General features: G+C 35.5%; 1 protein-coding gene across 4 annotated transcripts in view; it reads left to right on the forward strand.

The window, feature by feature from the left end:
• Nucleotides 1–20,007, forward strand: part of Cfap47 (cilia and flagella associated protein 47) — a 255,121-nt gene that overhangs the window by 14,340 nt on the left and 220,774 nt on the right. For all 4 annotated transcript variants that reach the window (XM_040744178.1, XM_040744177.1, XM_040744175.1 and 1 more), the window contains exons 8-11: nt 4,976–5,211; nt 15,397–15,586; nt 16,685–16,901; nt 19,713–19,865. In XM_040744178.1, the coding sequence (XP_040600112.1) occupies nt 4,976–5,211; nt 15,397–15,586; nt 16,685–16,901; nt 19,713–19,865 (796 nt within the window). The remainder of the gene's footprint in view (nt 1–4,975; nt 5,212–15,396; nt 15,587–16,684; nt 16,902–19,712; nt 19,866–20,007) is intronic.

Raw genomic sequence — 20,007 nt, forward strand, 5'->3', positions numbered from 1 at the left:
TTCTCTTTATCCCTTGATGCTTTTAATTGTCTTTCTTTTATATGTTTATTCTTTTTTTCCTTTTAAAAATTTAAATTAGAAGCAAGCTTGTTTTACATGTCAATTCCAGTTCCCTCTCACTCCCCTCCTCCCCTGCTCTCTCCCGACCCCCTATGTCATTCCCTTTCTGCTCCCCAGGGAGGGTGAGACCTTCCATGGGGGATCTTCAAAGTCTATCATATCATTTGGAACAGGGCTGAGGCTCTCCCCCATGTGTCCAGGCTGAGAGGGTATCCCTCTATGTGGAATGGGTTCCCAAAATCCAGTCTTGTACTAGGGATTAATACTGATCTACTGCCAGAGGCCCCATTGATTTCCCAGGCCTCCTAAATGACATCCTTGTTCAGGGGGTCTGGGTCAGTACTATGCTGGCTTTCCAGCTATCAGTTTGGGGTCCATGAACTCCCCCTTGTTCAGGTCAGCTGTTTCTGTGGGTTTCTCCAGCCTGGTCTTAACCCCTTTGCTAATTAGTCCTCGCTCTCTGCAACTGAATTCCAGGAGTTCGGCTCAGTGTTTAGCTGTGGGTATCTGCTTCTGCTTCTATCAGCTACTGGATAAAGGGTCTAGGATGGCATTTAAGGTAGTCATCAATCTCATTATAGGGGAAGGGCATTTAAGGTACCCTATCCACTATTGCTTAGATTGCTAGTTGGGGTCATCCTTTTAGATCTATGGACTTTTCCCTAGTGCCAGATTTCTCTTTAAACCTATAATGGCTCCCTCTATTATTGTTCTTTTCTTGATCTCCTGTATTCTTCCTCCAACTCAACTTTCCTGCTCCCTCATGTCCTCGTCTACCCTCCTCTTATCCCCTTCTCTTTCTCTTAACTACCTCTCCTTTCCCCTCATGCTCACGAGATCTTGTCCCTTTCCCCATCTCCTGGGGACCTTGTATGTCTCTCTTAGCATCCTTCTTGTTTCCTAGCTTCTCTGGAGGTATGGATTGTAGGCTGGTGATCCTTTATTCTATGTCGAAAATTCATATATGGGTGGGTATATAACATGTCTATCTTTTTGTGATTGGTTTACCTCACTCAGGATGGTTTCTTCTAGTTTCATGCATTTGACTTGGAATTTAAAGATTCCATTGCTTTTCCCCCCTGATTAGTATTCCATTGTTTAAATGTACCACATTTTCTTTATCCATTCTTCAATTGAGGAGCATCTTGGTTTTTTTTTCCAGGTTCTCGCTATTACAAGTAATGCTGCTATGAACATAGTGAAACAGATGTCCTTGTTGTATGACTGTGCATCTTTTGGGTATATGCCTAAGAGTATAATTGCTGGATCTTGTGGTAGACTGATTCCCATTTTCCTGAAGAACTGCCATTCTTATTTCCAAAGTAGCTGTATGAGTTTGCACTCCCACCAGCAGTGGAGGAGTGTTCCTCTTTCCCCATATCCTCTCTAGCATAAATTGTCACTTGAGTTTTTGATTTCAGCCATTCTGACAGGAGTAAGATGGTATCTCAGAGTTGTTTTGATTTGCATTTCCCTGTGGCTAAGGATGTTGAGCACTTTCTTATGTGTCTTTCAGCCATTTTAGACTCCTCTATTGAGAATTCTCTATTTAGTTCTGTACCCCACTTTTTAGTTGGATCCTTTGGTGTTTTGGAGACTTGCTTCTTGAGTTCTTTGTAAATTTTGGAAATCAGCCCTCTGTCAGATGTGGGGTTGATTGTTATGCGTTAAGGGGACTTTCTTTTCTGGTCCAGTCTATTTGGTGTTTTGTATGCTCTTGAATCTTTATAGGCTTCTCCTCCTTTACATTAGGAAATTTTACTTCTATGATTTTGTTGAAAACGTATTCTTACATATGTTTTTTTTTCAGTGTCCCAGATTTCTTTTATGTATTATGTCAGGAATTTTCAGAATAACATTTTCTTTAACTGATATATCCATTGTTTTTCTGTCATATGTTAAGTGTTATCTCTTCCATTCTATTGGTGAAGCTTGCCTCTATAGTTCCCTTCAAATTCCTAAATTTTTCATTTTAATGCCTCTATTTTAATTTTCAGTTCTTTAATAATTTTAATCATTTCCTTCCTCTGTTTTTGTTTCTTTTATTTATTTAAGGGTCTTATTTGTTTCCTCCCATTGTCTGTGTTTTCCTGGAATTCTTTAAGCGATTTGTTTCATCTTTAAGGACCGCTATCATCTTCATGTAGTTGATTCTGAAGACTTTTTACTGTGTTTCAGCTACATTGGAATCTTCAGAGCCTGCTGTGGTGTGATAGGTGGGATTTAGTGAAGATATTTTGCACTGGCTTTTACAGATTGTGTTTTTTTTTGCTGATAGCTAGGCATATTGATTTAGGATGATTATAGACTTGTCTGCTGATATCTGCGTTTTTTTTCTTTACTGGGTTGGTGTTTTGTTCATTGTTTTCTGTTTTGTCTCTGGATTTTTAGAGGGTTGTGTTGCTTGTTTTTCTCTCTAGTCCAGCTGGTGTGTTCCTATTACACACAGTTTGATTGAATGGGGCTAGTAGCATTCATATCCTTTGTGGGCCTTTTCATCATGTGTGGTCATATCCTGTAAATTTGGTTCTCTCTGCCAGGTTTGAAGCTGTTCAGATGATTGACTCAACTTAGCTGGGGGACTTCCTGAACTCCGGGTTAGATAATTATTTACAATGAGGGATTGTTCCATGTCTAAGGTGGGGTCACATTCTGGCCCCTTCATGACTGTGATGAGTTGAAGGAAGAAATGTTGGAAGGGAAATTATTTGTGATCCCTTGGGGATGGTGTGAGTTTGGAAAGGGAGATGGAAGTGTTTTTCACTTTACAAAGCTAGGGATGAGACTAGGGATTGGATCTCAGGAGTAGTAGGGGACATGTGGGTCTGCATTCCGGTTATGTGTTGCCCTGGAAAGAGTAGCCCTTGGGTTAGCAGAGAGTGCCTGCTCTGGTTATGGTTTGTGACGAAGCAACAAGTGGGTAGGAAATCCAGAAGGGAAGATCTATGGGGTGCACAGAAGATGGGGGCAGGGGAAAGGAAAAGTGCCACAGGGATTCTGCTGCAGACCTTGGGATGAGACTGGGGCACTAGATCTCGGGAAGAGAGAGAGAAGAGAAGGTCTCTGTTCAGCCTATCTGGCTTTCTGGCATGGCTGGTTGGTTAGCAGGGGGTGTCTGCTGAAGTTGGGCGCTGGGAAAAAGCAACAAGTAGAATTGACCCGTGAGAACACCAGTGAGAAAAAAAATGCTCTTTTCTTGGGTTCTAGTTGCATTTCTCTTCATTAAACTGTTCCTATCATCCAAGTAGAGAGTACAATATGTTTTGGGACAAAGACCCCAAAGACCACTCTATAAAATCAGAGTCCAAATTGAGGGTTTGTTAATCTGACTGGAGAATGCCTGGAGAGAAAGTTCTCACAGAGCTGCCCTGTCTGTTTTTTATGGGTAAGCTTTAAAGGCAGTTGCAGGGGGAAGTAGAGCAAGCAAGCTGTTTGACAGATAAAAAAATTGTCATTTAGCTTGGGCATCTTGAACTCAAGTCCCTGAGACAGTGTTAGATAATTTTTTAAGGGACATTCCCATAGGAGGGGCTGTAAGCACGGGATCCTCTCTGAGTCAGTCCTTCGATGACCGCAGCAGGGACAAGATGGAGAAATCTTGGTTCTTTCACACATTTCATACTTCCTGTCTTATACCTAATGTTTCAAACCCTAATTTTTAATACTTTTCCAGTCTGTGTTATTCCATCATGTATGATTTAATAATTACTCTTTTACATGACTATATAACCTTTGGCCTCTTTCCCTTAATAATTGAAGAAGAAAAACTAATCTCTTTATCTTTCATCTTATTCACTCACCCCAGTGGGTTATGATATTTTGATATTTTGCTGAATTTTGTAACAATCTCCATGCTACACCTTTAATTCAAGTCTTCATTCTTTCCTCTTTCATCTTTACGTAAAGGATGTAAATATATTGAATGATGTACCTAGTAGATTATCCTCTAGACACTGACTAATGCTACACTAGGTTTCTTATCCAGTCCAGAACTACCTGCAAGGGATGATTCTGACTTCAATGAATTGTATCATCCTGCATCAATAAATAATCAAGAGAAAACCCACAGAAATGCTCACAGGCCAGTCTAATCTAGACAATTCTTTGAGTGACCCTAGATTGTTTGAAGTTGGCAATTAGTGCTAACTAGAAAAATTTCAAAAGAATTCAGTTTCTTCTTTATAAGTAGCTAGCTTATCTAGAGAAATGGCAATTCTATCCTTTCAGTTGCTCACATGTACACTAAACATATATGAACAAACAAACAAAACAGGAAAAAAACTTAGTGTCATAATTTAGCATCTGTTGATTTTTCTGTCTTCTATACAATATATGGACAAAGAGTATTTACTCTACACTCAAGGATGCATCTGCAACCTTGGCTGTTTCTGGCCATACATGTACAATTCTTTTGAAACAACCATATCTGATTCCTTATGGCTTTTAGAATGTGATAATCAAGTTCCTACTTCAGAGCACTTGACTTTGTTCTTTCTGCTTGGAATACACTTTTTATGGATGTTTTATTTCCTTTGAATGTTTGACCAAATGATGCCATGTAAATAAAAAAGGCCTGTTTGAATATCTCTACCTTAAACAGAGTTCCCAATATTTTGTATTATATCTCACTCTTTTTTTGTCTTTACATGTGACTTCTAACCTCTTTGAGTGTTGTAATTGTAGTTATTTTCAGTATTAAATCTGTAGAATGTAAACCCATCAGAATAGTTTTTTCTTATTCACAGCTGTGTTCTCAATATTCAAAATTAGGTGTAACACAAAGAAGGTAGTCAGGTGTTTTGCTGCAGATTGAATGAGCTCCTTGTTTTCCATCATTTTTTTAAATGACAACTCTGTGAGGTAAGCAAATATATTTTTGATTCTCCAAAAACTCCTCACTGTATTGCTTTTCCAGGTAATCGACTTCAAAAATTAGAATTAGCTTTGACAGGCTCTGGGCTCCCTGTCATCTTGCAATTTGATCCAGGAAAAGTACTTACATTTGCACCTTGTTTCATGGGTGAACATTCGGATCTTCTATGCATTGTAAAAAATCATTCCATATCACTTCCTGTGATGTACCATTTTCAAAAAACGGCACACTTTAAAATGGATCCTGAAAGGGGAAAAATTGATGAAGGATGTATTCAGGTAAGTTAGCTTATTCTTTGCCTTCCTTCCCTAGCGCTTCAGCTATTTTTTCTTCCAAAGTATTATACAGAGGAGTAAGAACCACATTTGAATTAGTAGTGTCTGTGAAGTATGTCTTATATGTGGCCTAGAACTGGTTATTAGTCCAGTCACAGAGAATCCATAATTCTTTGTTAAGGGTCTACCTTGTGCCAGAAAAAGCATGTAATGTTCAAGTGCAGTATGAAATACAGTTATTGCTTCTAAAACAGTTTTATTTTCTTAAGGAATTATAAGACATACAGAAATAGATATGGCTTAAGATGACTGTAGAGTATTAAATAGGGTCTGTAATGAAGTGCCACCCAAACTCAAAGATCAAGTATTTTATGTCTATTGAAGGTTTTTATGGAACAATCATATGAGCAATACCTTGCAAATTTATTCAAAATTTAAAATTTGAAAGATCTAATAGTTGCCTAGGTTGTAACTTGTTATGTTGGGGGAAAAACAAAAAAATGTGGACACTAAGACATTCTGGTGGGAACCAGGCTCCTCCCGTGTTTCAAGAGTTATTATAATTATGATTGGCCACTCTGACAACTCTTTCTAGGCACTCTAAAACAGAACTTCTTGATCATTCTCTACTCAGTTTCTTTTTTTTTTTTTGCCTTAGCTGATTTTTATGTGGTCGTAGGTATATAGGTGAGGTATATAAGTGTATACAAATTTAATACTTATGTGCTGAGGAATAATAGCAGAAGAATATAAAAAGTCTTCATTTTCTATAATGCTATAGAAAAAATTGTAGGTACAGTAAAAAAAAGTGCAACTTAAAACATACAACTGTTTCAAATCCGAGCCCTTGTGTTTCAGACACTATCCATTGTTGTTATGTCACATGATGCACACACAGTGCAAAGTGTGCATTTTATAGATTCAGAAGCAAGGATGTGGTGAAGGTTTGTGCTGTAACACAGACTAGTTCTGCAAGAGGAACCTCAGCTTAATTATACATTTAACTTTCATTTAATTTTTAGTCATTGCATATTTAAAAGCTTTTTGTTGCCAAATTTTTGTGTCCTTCCCACACATTCCATTGTAGGACCCTCTAGATATGTTTGTGGCCCAAGTCAGGACTTGGGATTCTATGGTCTGTTTGACAATTCTTGCTTGAAATCTGATGTTTCCCTATTTGGGCTTGTAAAATGATGTAATAAACATTTGTGGGTGATTTTGTATGGATATGTACTTAAGACTCAAAATACAACATATAGAGGAATTGTTAAGTCTTCAAAATGCTGTATTTAACATTTGGAGCTATTCCCAAGAGTGTCTGAGGAAGTGATTGCATGATTTTGTGTTTCTTCTAGGAGTAAATTAAGAGTTCAATTTCTTATCCCCCTTCCCATACTTGATAATGTCCTTTTTTCATTATAATAGTCCTATTAGGTACAAAATGGTGTGCCAATATGTTTTTAATATTCATCATCCCAATAACTGATGATAGTTATATTTTATGTTTTATTCTTCATTCACATATTTTCTTTAGGGAAATACTTACTTACATCTACCTCAAGGTGAATGATGTTCCTATTTGAATCTCTCTATGTGTTATGATGTTCTATGAGAAGGGGAACTTACAATGAAGATTGAAAACCAGCTGCTCTTAAAATGAGTAAATCAGCTAATATTGTCTGAGTGGTCCCAGTAGATCACAAGAATCCTTTGAAGTATAAAAAGAAACATCAGTCTTAAAGGGATGTGAAAAGATAAAGAAGTCAGTGTCATTTGATGTCTTCAGAAATGGAAATGCTGGGGTGTATGTTAATGAATGAGATCATTTCTAGAGCTTAGAAATGGCAAAAAATAGAAGTAAAATAAAAACCAAACTCTCCAGTAGATCTTATAGAATATAGCCACAGATCAAATGACTCAGATTTTAGTCCGTTAAAACTTGTGGCAGACTGTAGTCCTACAAAATTATAAAACTAAAAATTAGACTTTAGCCCTTGATGTTTGTTTTATTAATTTTCCATAGCCTTTGACATTTTTATTGTGTTAGGAAATTTCATAAATGTTTAAAGTGCATCTTGATTGCTTTCTACCTCTGGCTTCATCCCTCCGATATTCTCTGCCTTCTCCTTTGTAGAGTCAAATCCTCAGACCTGTGTCTGTCTGTCTCATTTGTGGATGAACACTCACAGTCTCTTATTCTCAGCACTTTGAGCACTTCATCTCTGCATCAACTGCTGTGTGCTTCAATTAGAAGTTTCTCTGACCAAGCATGAGAGCGGCATTAAGCCGTAATTATAAGCATAAATCAACATCTAAAATACAGTTGACAGCATGACCATTTAGCAAAACACCAAAAACTCCTTTGATTCATGACTTAACTCGATGTGGTTTTCCCTATGTTTATAGTATCAGACATGAATTCTTGAATGTTTTTCCTTGTTGAAATGTAAGTTCTTCATGTTTTCTGCATACAAGCCTCAATCAGATAAATAGATTAGAACTATCTTTCCCAGTTGTTGGATCTTTCATTTTCTTGATAATGTCCTTTGCAGAAAAAACATTTTAGTTTGGAATCTCATTTATCTATTACTCATTTTTCTTTTAATCATTTAGTATAGTCATATCCACGTAAGCCTCCAAATTTATTAAGAAATATTTTTGACGTATTTGGAATCCTGTAAATAGATATGATGCCAAAATTACTCTGCCAATTTCTACCAAAAAATGGCAGCCACTATTTTGAAAGCATCTGTGTTGATATTATAAATCCTTTTGGAGAATATTTGTATAATATTAAGCTTCACAGTCTATGGAGGACAATATTTTTCCATTTATTTATGTGTTTTAATTTCTTTCAGTGGTGTTTATAGTATCCAGTGAAGCAATTTTCTGGTTCCTTTTGGACAAAAAATATATTCTCTTAACAGTACTGGAGATAAAACATGGGGTATTTTGTATGGTTGGCAATTATTTTATCATAGAAATTTACCCCAGGTCTTGTCATTTTTAAAAAAAAATATTCTTAAGGGTCTTTGTCTTTTTTGGTAAGCAAGTTCAGTTATGTTTTAAATTTCATTTTGGGCTGTTCACTGCTATATATCATACAAATTCCCTGAATCCATTTATAAGCTACCAGATTTTAAAGTAGGTTATTCGATATACAAGATGATGTCTCGAGAATAGATTTGTTTTATGATTTCTTTACAATTCAGATTTATGATGTTTTTCTTATTTAATATCCCTACCTAGAACTTATACCATAATGTTAAATAGAAGTAGCAAAAGAGACTATGTTATCTTGTTCTTGCTCTAAAAGGAAGTCATTTAATCTTCTATCCGATGAATAAGATGTTAGCCATAGATTGTCATGGACTGCCATTCTAATCTTGGAATTTCTACTTTTTTATGAAAATGAGATGTTTTTTGTCACATAATTTTTATCTATTAAGTGGTAATAGGTTTCTCAACTATTAAGATTCATTATTTATGATTCAATACTTTTATGTAGTAGTTAACCCTGTCTACCGGATTCAATTTGATTGAACTACAGGGGGCTTGGTGGTATTTTACAGGGCAGAACAGGAAACTTTTTTATTTAAATTAGAAACAAGCTTCCTTCACATGTCAATCCCAGCTCCCTCTTCCTCCCTTCCTCCCCCGCCACTCCCACCAGGCCTCCCAGCCCCCCCTCCCAATCCCCACTCAGATCCCCAGGGAGGGTGAGACCCTCCATGATGGATCTCCAGAGTCTGTCATTTCATTCAGGGCAAGGCCTAGGCCCTCCCCCAGGAGTCCAGGCTGAGAGCATCCCTCATTGTGGGATGGGCACCCAAAGTCCATTTGTATGCCAGGGATAAATACTACCCAAGGCTCCATTGATTGCCTAAAATCCATATGTGAATGAGTACATACCATGTTTCTCTTTTTGTGACTGGGTTACCTCACTCAGGATGGTTTCTTCTAGTGCTGTCCATTTGCCTGCAAATTTCAAGATTCCATTTTTTTTTTCTGCTGAATAGTAACTCCATTGTGTAAATGTACCACATTTTCTCTATCCACTCTTCGGTTGAGGAGCATCTGGGTTGCTTGCAGGTTCTGGCTATTACAAATAATGCTACTATGAATATAGTGGAACAGACGTCCTTGTTGTATGAATGTGCATCTTTTGGGTATATGCCTAAGAGTGGAATTGCTGGGTCTTGTGGTAGACTGATTGCTGTTTTCCTGAGGAATCTCCATACTGATTTCCAAAGTGGCTGTATGAGTTGGCATTCCCACCAGCAGTGGAGGAGTGTTCCCCTTTCTCCACATCCTCTAAAGCATAAACTGTTGTTGGAGTTTTTGATTTTAGCCATTCTGACAGGAGTAAGATGTTATTTCAGAGTTGTTTTGATTTGTATTTCCCTGATTGCTAGGGAAGTTGAGCACTTTCTCAAGTGTCTCTCAGTCATTTTAGCCTCCTCTATTGAGAATTCTGTATTTAGTTCTGTACCCCACTTTTTAATTGAATCCTTTGGTGTTTTGGAGACTTGCTTCTTGAAGAACAGGGAACTTTTGAGGTGGATGATTCCATCTTCATGTCTCTTACCTTGCAATCTCAAAAATTATAAATACCAATGGAGTAGAGTTGGAAGTACCAATGGAGTAGGTTGACCTTCTTGTTAGGAGCTTCCTGGTTTCTAATTGCCTTGAAATGTAATCAGTTTACCAATGTTCCTATCCAGAGTTTCACCTGATGCTTTTAGCTGATTCAGTGATCATCCAGCAGATGTAAATGGACTCTTCCAACTCAGAAGTTCTCTTCTCTGCCTTATTAAACTCATAAGCCCTGTGCCCCTCAGCACTCAGTTTCTACAATACCAATTTGTGCTTTCTTATTGGCAGAATGATCATATATTTATTAAGCAAAAGTGATAAAGAATTCACAGAAATGTGATGGTCTACATGAGAAGAATGCTCCAATTTGTGCCTTTTAGTCAATTTCTATTTATCTATTCACTTACTGATAGATAGTTACGTTCATCCCATAAATAAATCATTCCTTGGTTACTCTATAATCAAAAGAGTAAGCAGTACATACACATTTGTATATGAAATAGAATACTATTAACTTTCATACAGGAAATCCTGCTATTTCCAACATTATGCATGTGCCTATGTAATGTTATGCTGAGAGAAAGAAGCTAGATACAGAGACAGGCTATGCATGACCTCTTTCATGATCTCAATTAGATTTGGAATGCAAACTGGCTTATTTGGTCAGGAAAAATACACTTAACTAACTAAAGCAAAGTATAGACTTGAGATTTCCCCAGTAAAAACATGGGGTTTTTGTTAAAGGGTTTATAAAATTCCAGTGATACAAAATGAATAAATTAAGGAGATCTGTTAGTACAGTATGGTGACTAAGCTTAATGCACTATGCCATCCAAAATTGCTAAGAAACTATTAAAATGCCATTGCCATAAAAATTATGGGTAAGTTAATTAGCTTGATTTAATCAATTATATATAACACACATACAAATATGTAATAAAATTGGTCATCTATACTTTAAGTTGTGAGGGAAATTTTGAAAGAATCCATTTGCTTTTACTAAACTACTGGTAATGTAGGATCTGCATCTACTACTTTCTTATTTTTTAGCTATTTTGCTACATTATTTTGATTCCTTGTTTTTTCTATTTTCGATATTTAATATTTTAATTGTTTCTTTGGAGGATGTATTTAACAACTTCACTTACCAGAGCATAGTAAGTACTTAGTACTGGCCTTATTTTAATGCTATGGGAAAAACATTGCTTAGGAATAACTGTCCTATCTTCTACTTAGGTTGCTCTAATGCAAACTATGTTTCTTTTGTAGAAGCCTATGAATGTTCTTGAATAGTCATTGTTATATTTTTATTCATTGATTTTTATCAGTGTTTTAGGTTATCATACTACATATAGCAGCTTTCATCATAACATCTTCATATATATGTATGTGTGTTCTAATTGTTCTAATTCATTACCCTCCCCCATTGCCTTCCCTAGTTCTCTGACCCCTCTGGCTGATTTCTTTCCCTTTTCTAGACTTTAGAAGCCAAATAATTAAGAAAAACACGGGAAATAAAACTATAGTTCTGTGTGTGTGTGTGTGTGTGTGTGCACGCACGAGCATGCATAGTTTCCTTTACCTCTGTTCTTAATTGATTCATCAAGACTACTTGTATAATTTCAACTGTCCTTTTGTTTCAATGGGAGGTTTTCGTTTAGTAATGTCGTAAAGCAATTTTACTAGCAATATAGTCCCTCCTTTGATGTTTGTTTGGAAAGATCGTCATTTATACTTTAGTTTTGACTGGGAGTTTTTGTTAGTCATAGGATTTTGAGTTTCTAATTTTTTTCAGTATGGAAATCTATTCACTGTTGCCTTCCTGTCTCCAGTGAGTAGTCTTAATGATTTCAAGATTTTATGTTTGCTGTTTTTTTTTCTGTTGAGACAGAGTTTCTCTGTATAGCCCTGACTGTTCTGGAACTTGCTCTGCACACAATGTTGGCCTCGACCTCACAGAGATCTACCTGCCTCAGCCTCCCAGTTCTGGGATTAAAGATGTGTGCTGTCACTGCCTGGCGACTTTCACAGTTTGAATCTGATGTGTCTATCATTCTGATACATCATGAGTTTTGTTGATAGACTGATGTTTTCCATAAACTTTCTAAACATCTCATTCATTATATTTTTACAAATATTCTTCTCTATTCTCTTTCAACTGTCCTTTAGAACCTCTTATCATTCGCTCGTGCTATGTTTATTACTGTGATCTATACAGATTTGGTTTTGTCTGACCCACCCACGGAGGCAATGAACAAAGTATATACACACAGACATACATATAAAAAAACTGGAATTAGGTGTGCCATGTACTCTGATGGAGAATCCATAGCAGTAGCCCAGAAACTCAGAATGTTTATTTTATACATCCAAATTTAGGAGGTGAATTTTTTGTTTACTAGTGAGGGGGTAGATTTAGCTAATCTCTGTAGGGGATCTTTTTGGTGGAGTAGAATTGTAGAGCAGTTTTAGGTTGCAGTTATCCTAAAGGAATATTTTACTATTCCTGGGGAAGGATTTGGCATTCCCATGGGTCTAAGGAATTGGAGTCCTTGACATAGCCTCATTCACGTCAGCAATACACTTTCATTCAGAACTGTATCTACTTCTTCTCAACACTTTGAGATTGTCTTTTGCCAAATTTTTAACCAACTCTCTTAGTTATTCTGAGTATTCTCAAATATCAAATTCATTCATTATTTCATTTATCACTTCATATCTGCTATTGAGCTCCTTTTAGTGAATCTTTAAAATACCGTACCATCTGGAATATTTATTTCTTTAATAATTTCAGTACTTGATATTGTCTTTTATGAGGCATTGTTATCATACTTTTATTCTTCAGAGTTTTTCAGTTCTTTCAGTATATTTATAATAGTTGACTCACCACAATTGTTTGGTAAGTCTAGCATTTGAATTTCCTCCCAGACATTTTCTATTATGTACCTTTTTGGTGTGTTGGCCACATTTACTATTTATTTTGTTGCAAAATAATTTTCTAATGAAAACTTGGCATTTTAAATAGCATACTTCTTTGAAATGCTGAAAATCAAGTCACTTCAAGGTTAACTGTGACTTTGATCATTGTTATGTTATTTAGTGACTTTCTAGACAAATTCTGTGTTGATAATTTTCTTTGTTGTATGTAGTCAGTCAAGTCCCTTTCAGTTAATTTAGTGTTCAGCAAATAGTTGGACAAAGGTTATGTTATCTTAGTTACCTTAAGTTTTTTGAATCAATTATGTTAGATCATGGCTCTGCCCATTTCAGTGGTCATTTCTAAGAGGCTAGATCCCATATACTGAAGAGATCATGCCGTACTTCCCTGAATTTAACCCTGGAACAGAGAGGTAAGTTTATTTACCTATTGATTGATTGATTGATTGATTTACTGCTGTTGGTTTTATAGATCCTAAGTTTTGATCCTAACCAGTACCTGATACTTTCATGCTTCTGGTCATGACAGCCATGATGAACTAAAACACTTCCTGCTGCTCCCTAAAATTTATAAAATGCAAATGCCCTCTTTGCTCTGGGACTTTTTCTGGATACTTACCTGATGATTTTCTCTAAAGGCATTTCTCTGTGATCCATATCACTATTTCTTAAATTTGAATTAAAATTAATTGTATTCTCTGTGTATGCATGTTTTTTCATGCATGTATATCTGTTAACCACTAACATGTCTGGTGTCTGCAGAGTTTACAAGAGAGTATCAGATTCTGTGGAATTGGAGTTAGAGAAGATTGTGAGCCACCTTGTGCCACCTTTCAAACCCAAATGTCCTACACCTTTTTGTGCAGACTCTTTCTCTCCTTTCTATCTTTCTTACCCTCATTTCTTATGAAATTCCTTTCTAGGTTTTAAATGGCTTCTTTAGGAACCTAGTCATGTTTGTCTCCTATTTATTGTACAGTTCTTTCCTCCCATCTCAAGGTCTGATCATTATCTAGAGTCTCTTTCTCTTAGGCCATCCCTAGAGCTCTAGAGCTAAGACTAATTAAGCATCAGTTTCGTTTCACTTTAGCTACTGCTATATTTATAGTCATTGAGAACTGGCTTCCATGTTCTGAAAGTAGTTTACAGCTTTTGTAAAGTTTAAATATTCCTCCTCATCAGCCAGATGTGAGCGATTATAGCTAACTAAAAATTGCTTGGGTATGTGCACCATAACACTGATATTTTTGTTATCAGGAACATGTTGCTATGGCAAAAACAAAAAAAAACCAAACAGACACACAAAACATGTAACAGGGACACCACTCCTCTCATATAGATACCAAAGACTAAGTTGAAGGTCAGAATAATTTTTTTATATGCTAGGTTAGAGAGAAATCTCAGTAGGACTGAGCAGTCATACATAGGTTTAACATTTATGTTTCTAACAATAGTATTTCTAAATCATTATATCATTGTTGTGCTTAGTCAACTCTCTTCTGTGATTAAAGCCATAGAGTGCTGATGTGACTATGGTTGTAACAGGAAATTCCTGTCAGCAGTCAATCATGTTTACAGAAGCAGATACTTAGAGCAAAGGTTAGAACATTCATCCTTTTACATGTCAGTTGTAGGCAGCTGCTTCTCACCTGGCAATTTCCAGTAACCCTTTCTCAAGAGTGTCTTTGGTTTTCATTCTTTCTTTTTATACTTCCTTAAATTTACTTCCTCTTTCAATGTCAGAGATTTGAAAACACTGCATGAATATCTTAGTAATTTGGTTGTTTATTTTCTAATGGTTTCTTTAAACATTAAATGACAAAGGAAGTCAAGTTCTGTGAAATTCAAATCTCCTTTCCTCCCTCCCTCCCCCCATCCCTCCCCTTCCTCCCTCCCTTCCTCTTCCTTTTTCTCACAGAGGACTGTTACTACAGAGGGTACTCTGAATCTCATCAAATGAAAATATGCCTTAAATGTTTTTCAGACAGTTGCCAGGCAGAAGCAATAGTATAAAAGCTGGAAATGTGATTTCTGGAGTATTTCAAAGCCACACTTTTCTCTTCTTTGGATATTATGCTAATTGTTGTTACAACTACCATAGTTGCAGATCACAAAGCTCAGTTTAGATGAATGACATCATAGTACACAAAATGCCATGATAGCTGACATATTTATTTTTTGTAAGCCAAACATAATTTCTAAATAACAGGAAACATTAATTTTGTGAATTTTGTCATTTCTTTTTATGCAAAGTAGATTTGGAGATTTTTAATCTATTGTTGTTGTAATACTATTGTATTATGTTCTTAATTTTCTTAAATTTCCAGTAATGAGCTTTGTATGACTTGTCATTTATGTTACCTAAAAGTGGTTTGTAGAGAGAGATCTAAAGAGCTAGGGGGAGGAGACTTTCTCTTTGGGTTTCGGTTTTGGCCTGGAGAGCAGTGTGTGAACCTTTGGTTCTCGGCTCTCTTGACTTTTCATGTAAGTGATTTCGCTTTCAATAAAATATCATAGGACATCCCTGTTTTGTGTAGTTTAATATTTCTGCATTAGTGGTTATAAATCTTTATGCTGAAATCATGTTGTTTGAAGTTAAAATAATATGTATCTTAAGATTTGTTTTTAAATTTATTACATTTGGTTTTTCTTTAGAATGTGATCTGCTCATTTGTTCCACATCAAATTGGAGTGTTTAAAGTGAAGCAAGTGATTGAGATTATCGGTCCAGTGGCAGATGAAAGTTTACGGTCTTTGTCAATGAAACCTTTTCATTATATAAATTTGGAATTCCACAGCACTTGCAAAGCTTACACTAAGAAGGTTGGGGTGAAAATCAATCCTGGTATGTTATTGAGTTAGTTTCACACAGCTCTGATGTGATTGTTGTTGTTAATATAAGAGTATATGCATCAAACAGGGTAAAAATCAGTTCTTTCCCCCCTTTTAAAGCATCTATCAAAGTCACCTAGAAGGCCTGTTCAAATACTGGGCCTACATTATAGTTTTGATTATTAAGGAGTTCTCTGTCTATACCAAAGATTTACATTTCTGTGATATTTCCAGTAGATGTTGTATTACTATTTTGAGTTGTTTTATTAAGCTTCTCAAATCTTTTAATGTTTGCTATATTGTGCTTTTTCTGTATGTTTTTTGGAGTTAATGTAAACCAGTTTTGACTATATCCAGATTTTTTTGGTGCTTCAATTTTATCTAGTCATATATAATCTTTTTTTAATTGTACCACATAAACTTGATGATTTACAGTCACCACTAGTCTAAAAATACCTTTTACTTTCATATGTATTAATTTATATATTCACATCGGCATACTTATTGTTATGTATACATGTTATTAACAGTTAAGCATTAGTTTGCTAAAGTAGTTCGTGTAGGTCCATGTATTGTATTACGTCATTTGAATTTTCTCAAATTTTTGAGAATTTAGCATGCTAAAATCAATTGTCTGGTGTTCTATTTCTGTGAAGAGACCATGAGAACTTTAAAACAATAAAGCATTTAACTGGGGCTTCCTTCAGTTTCAGAGGGTTAGCCCATTATTATCATGGTAGGAAACCTGATTGAATGCAGGCAGACATAGTGATGGAGAAGGAGCTGAGAGTTCTACATATGAATTGGTAGGCAGAGAGACAGAGTGAGAGAAAAAGGGAGAGACAGACGGAGACAGAGAGACACTGGACTTGGCTCCAGCATTTGAAACCTAAAGCTCACACCCAGTGAAATACTTCCTCCAACAAGGCCACACCTGCTCCAAGGCCATACCTCTAATATCTGTCACTAATTAAATCTATGAGCCTTTGAGGGCCATTCTTACTCAAGCTATCACATCAGGTGTCTAGTGCATTAAATAATTCTTGGCTAATTCTTGGGAATGTACACTACAAAGTACTAAATACCAACTTGATATTTAATATTATTAAAGGTATATCCCCCTTGATCAGTAATCCCACAAGACAATTTGTGATCAAAGATTCAAGGAAAAAGGAAGATCGTCCCCCTGTAGCAGCAATGCTGCAGTCAGCCTTCACAAACCTTCATAATCATCGCGCAAATGAGGTGTCAGCGAAGGATGCACTGATTGCCTTTCCTAATGATAGAGCTGCAAGTATCAGGTGTGGAGACCACCATGAACAGTTCAGGTAATATGTAATATTAATAAATTAAAATTCAAAAGACATAATATCCAGGATAATATGCAGTGACAAGATCCTGGTGTTAAAAAAGGAAAGAAAGTTGCTGGTAATGGTAATCAGAATGGAATTATGTTCTCTCTTTTGTATGTGGAATATAATAGCTGTTGGATGTTACAGCGTTTGCCTTATCTAAATTTATACCTGTTACTGTGTACTTGTGAAGCAATGAATGGCATACAAAATATTAAAGTATATTAAGAGCACCAGTAAATAAATGATGGAAATAATCACTATTGGAATTAGACTGAGAATATTTAGTTATTTATTTATTCAGTATAATTGCCAGTTTGAATTTATCGGAATAAAACAACTTAAATTGTAATAAACCAATTACTGTTGTCATCATTCTTGTCAATCACCACATAGGCACATTTCTAGTAACTCCTTCCCACTTGACCTAAAACTTCTCAGGTTTAACTTTCATAAGAAATGTTGAAATGTCAGTTTAAATTCACCATAACCTCAAAGAGATTACTAATTTACCAATGGTAAGTTAAAACTGACAAATATACCATTTTCTGGACCTCTATCCAAGAAAGATTTTAATATATCCAAGAGTGAATGAGGGTTATTTTATGTCAACATATATTCTAATAGTAGGCTACCTAAACTTAATAATATCACTTACTTTTTCTACTTGTCTCTTTATCTTGGGATATGTCATTAAGATCATTTAAGTTTGTATCAACTTTCCTACTTTACCATTTGATTTTACAGACAACATTTTTGCTGTCTACAATGGAAAAGCTTTATGGTATTTACTGAATTTCTTGATATTTTTCATTTACAAATTCTACTCACATCTGTTTTTCTTTTCTTTGTATTTGGCCAGTACCACAAAAAACTATAAAAAAAACATTCTGACATTTAAAACAGTTAAAAATTATGAAAATACATTTGTATGTATTCTTCTGGCTCATTATATCCCCTTCCATACCCTGAGTTGATGGTTTCTGGAAGTAGTTTTGACTCTTTTATAAACCTATATTCATATGAAAAGTAACCTTTTGATTTATTAGATCATAAAATTATAAGGAAATATACTTAGCTATTCCTACTATTTAATAGCTATATTTATTTCTTTTAATGAAAAGCTTTTCACATTACTAAGTCTAGTAATGTTATCAATTACGTGTTTGAAAAAGATGCTAAAGGAATTTTATTCTAGTGCATTCATTTTTTTGTTAAGATTTATAATTGCTAGTTCATTCTTATGTATTTAACCCTTTCAATTTTTGAGAAGAAAATAAGGTGGAGAATTTTGTTCATAGCAGTATCCCTTCTACTTATAACATTGTCAAAAATACAGGTGAAAGTTGGGCTAACTTTTTCTGGGGAGACTTGAATAAATATCAGTTTATTCCAGATAGGGCAGTATCATAGAACAAAGTAATTTATTCAAAGTTCAAATTTGTGATCAAATCAGTGAGCTTATTTTCAGAGCATTGTGAAGGGGTACTTAACAATAAGTGTGTGCATGATCTCAAAATAGCTACTTCACTTAAAAATGTGTTTTCTAATGGATTCCTGATATCATTCAGTCTTCCACTAGCATTTCCCAAGATTACTTGAATTTGGAGGACAGAAGTAAGTAAGTTGAGGCCTATTGTTCTTTTTCCTTTTACTAGTAGGATATATAAACAGCTTCATTACCATAACTATAGATCAAGCTATCACTATACTGTTCTGTTCATTTAATTGTTGTGACTACCAGGAATAGGTAATTTCTACTCTAAAACGGTGATTGGATGATCATGTTATACCTGGATAGAAAATAACCATACACCATACAACACTGATAGCTCAGTAAGTTTTCTTTGAATAAATAGGAAAAACGATCTAGTTACATAATAAATTTGGTTGTATATTACTAATTAGAAAAAAAATAGTGCTTACTCCAAGCTACAGAGACATTTTTCTGTGCTTAGTGAACTCTAGAGTTTAAGTCAATAGTTATTAGAACAACAAAACAGTCCCTCCTCCAGCAGGCTCCTAGAAAGGAGCTGATAGGAATTGACCCTTCTGAATGATGCTTATTAGAAGAGAGAGCCTTCTGATCACTGTCAACCAGAATCTGGACTTGAAATGGGAAACCATTAGAAGAGATAGCCCCTGTGTTTCTTAATGGGAGAGATAGATCCTTCAGTTCCAGAGAGCAAAGAGGGTTTCTGTCATTCAGCACATAAACAAGTTTCATATCATGTGATTGTGCTTATCCTAGCTTCAGCTTTGGCCCTGGGGCAAGCTCTTTGGTGTCATCATAAACCTGTTTTGCAACTAAATGTGGGAGGTTCTGTTAGGCTATAGCACAGGATGATTTCTTAGCAGTTCTGTGTCTCGTAGTACCATGTAGCTTTTTCCATAATCCTGTTTTCTGGGAGAGAGCAAAGGGTACTTAGAAGGTATGTGATCTAACAAAAGTGTGTTTAGTGAAAAGATTCAGTGTGCTCTATTGTTTCTTATTCTGATCATAATGAATTCTCAAAAGATATAAGCACATATATGTATGTAACACACACCATACCTACACACACACAGGCCTACACAGGTGATTCTCACCCTCAAACTCATTGTACATGCAATGATGTCTTTGTATATCATAGGATATGCAGTTAATCTACTCACCATTTAAGGCGACCCACTTGACATTTAAATTGACCAGAATGTACTCTGCGTATGCTGATTAAACAGGTGTGTGTGTGTGTGTGTGTGTGATTTATGTATGCATTTTAACATGACACCTTGTGTATCTTGTAGAACAATTTTCACAAAGATGCCAAGGCATCACTATATGGATCCTGATTATGAATATACTGATTTGGAAAAACTCGAAAAGAAAATACATAAAGATTACTACAGAGATTATATTAGAAATTTAAGAAATGAACGCCTACAGAAAGAAGCACAGAGGTAAAGATAGTTCTTCAAACAAAAGATTTGGTTTTCTTCATATATTAATTACTTGAATATAAAATTTGGGAATACAATATAATAATTGGATATAATAATAAAACCAGGCTATTTGACATTGTCATCATAAAGTTTTATATCT

The sequence above is a fragment of the Mesocricetus auratus genome, unplaced genomic scaffold (assembly GCF_017639785.1).
Source record: "Mesocricetus auratus isolate SY011 unplaced genomic scaffold, BCM_Maur_2.0 Super-Scaffold_100003, whole genome shotgun sequence".
NCBI classification, from domain to species: Eukaryota; Metazoa; Chordata; class Mammalia; order Rodentia; family Cricetidae; genus Mesocricetus; species Mesocricetus auratus.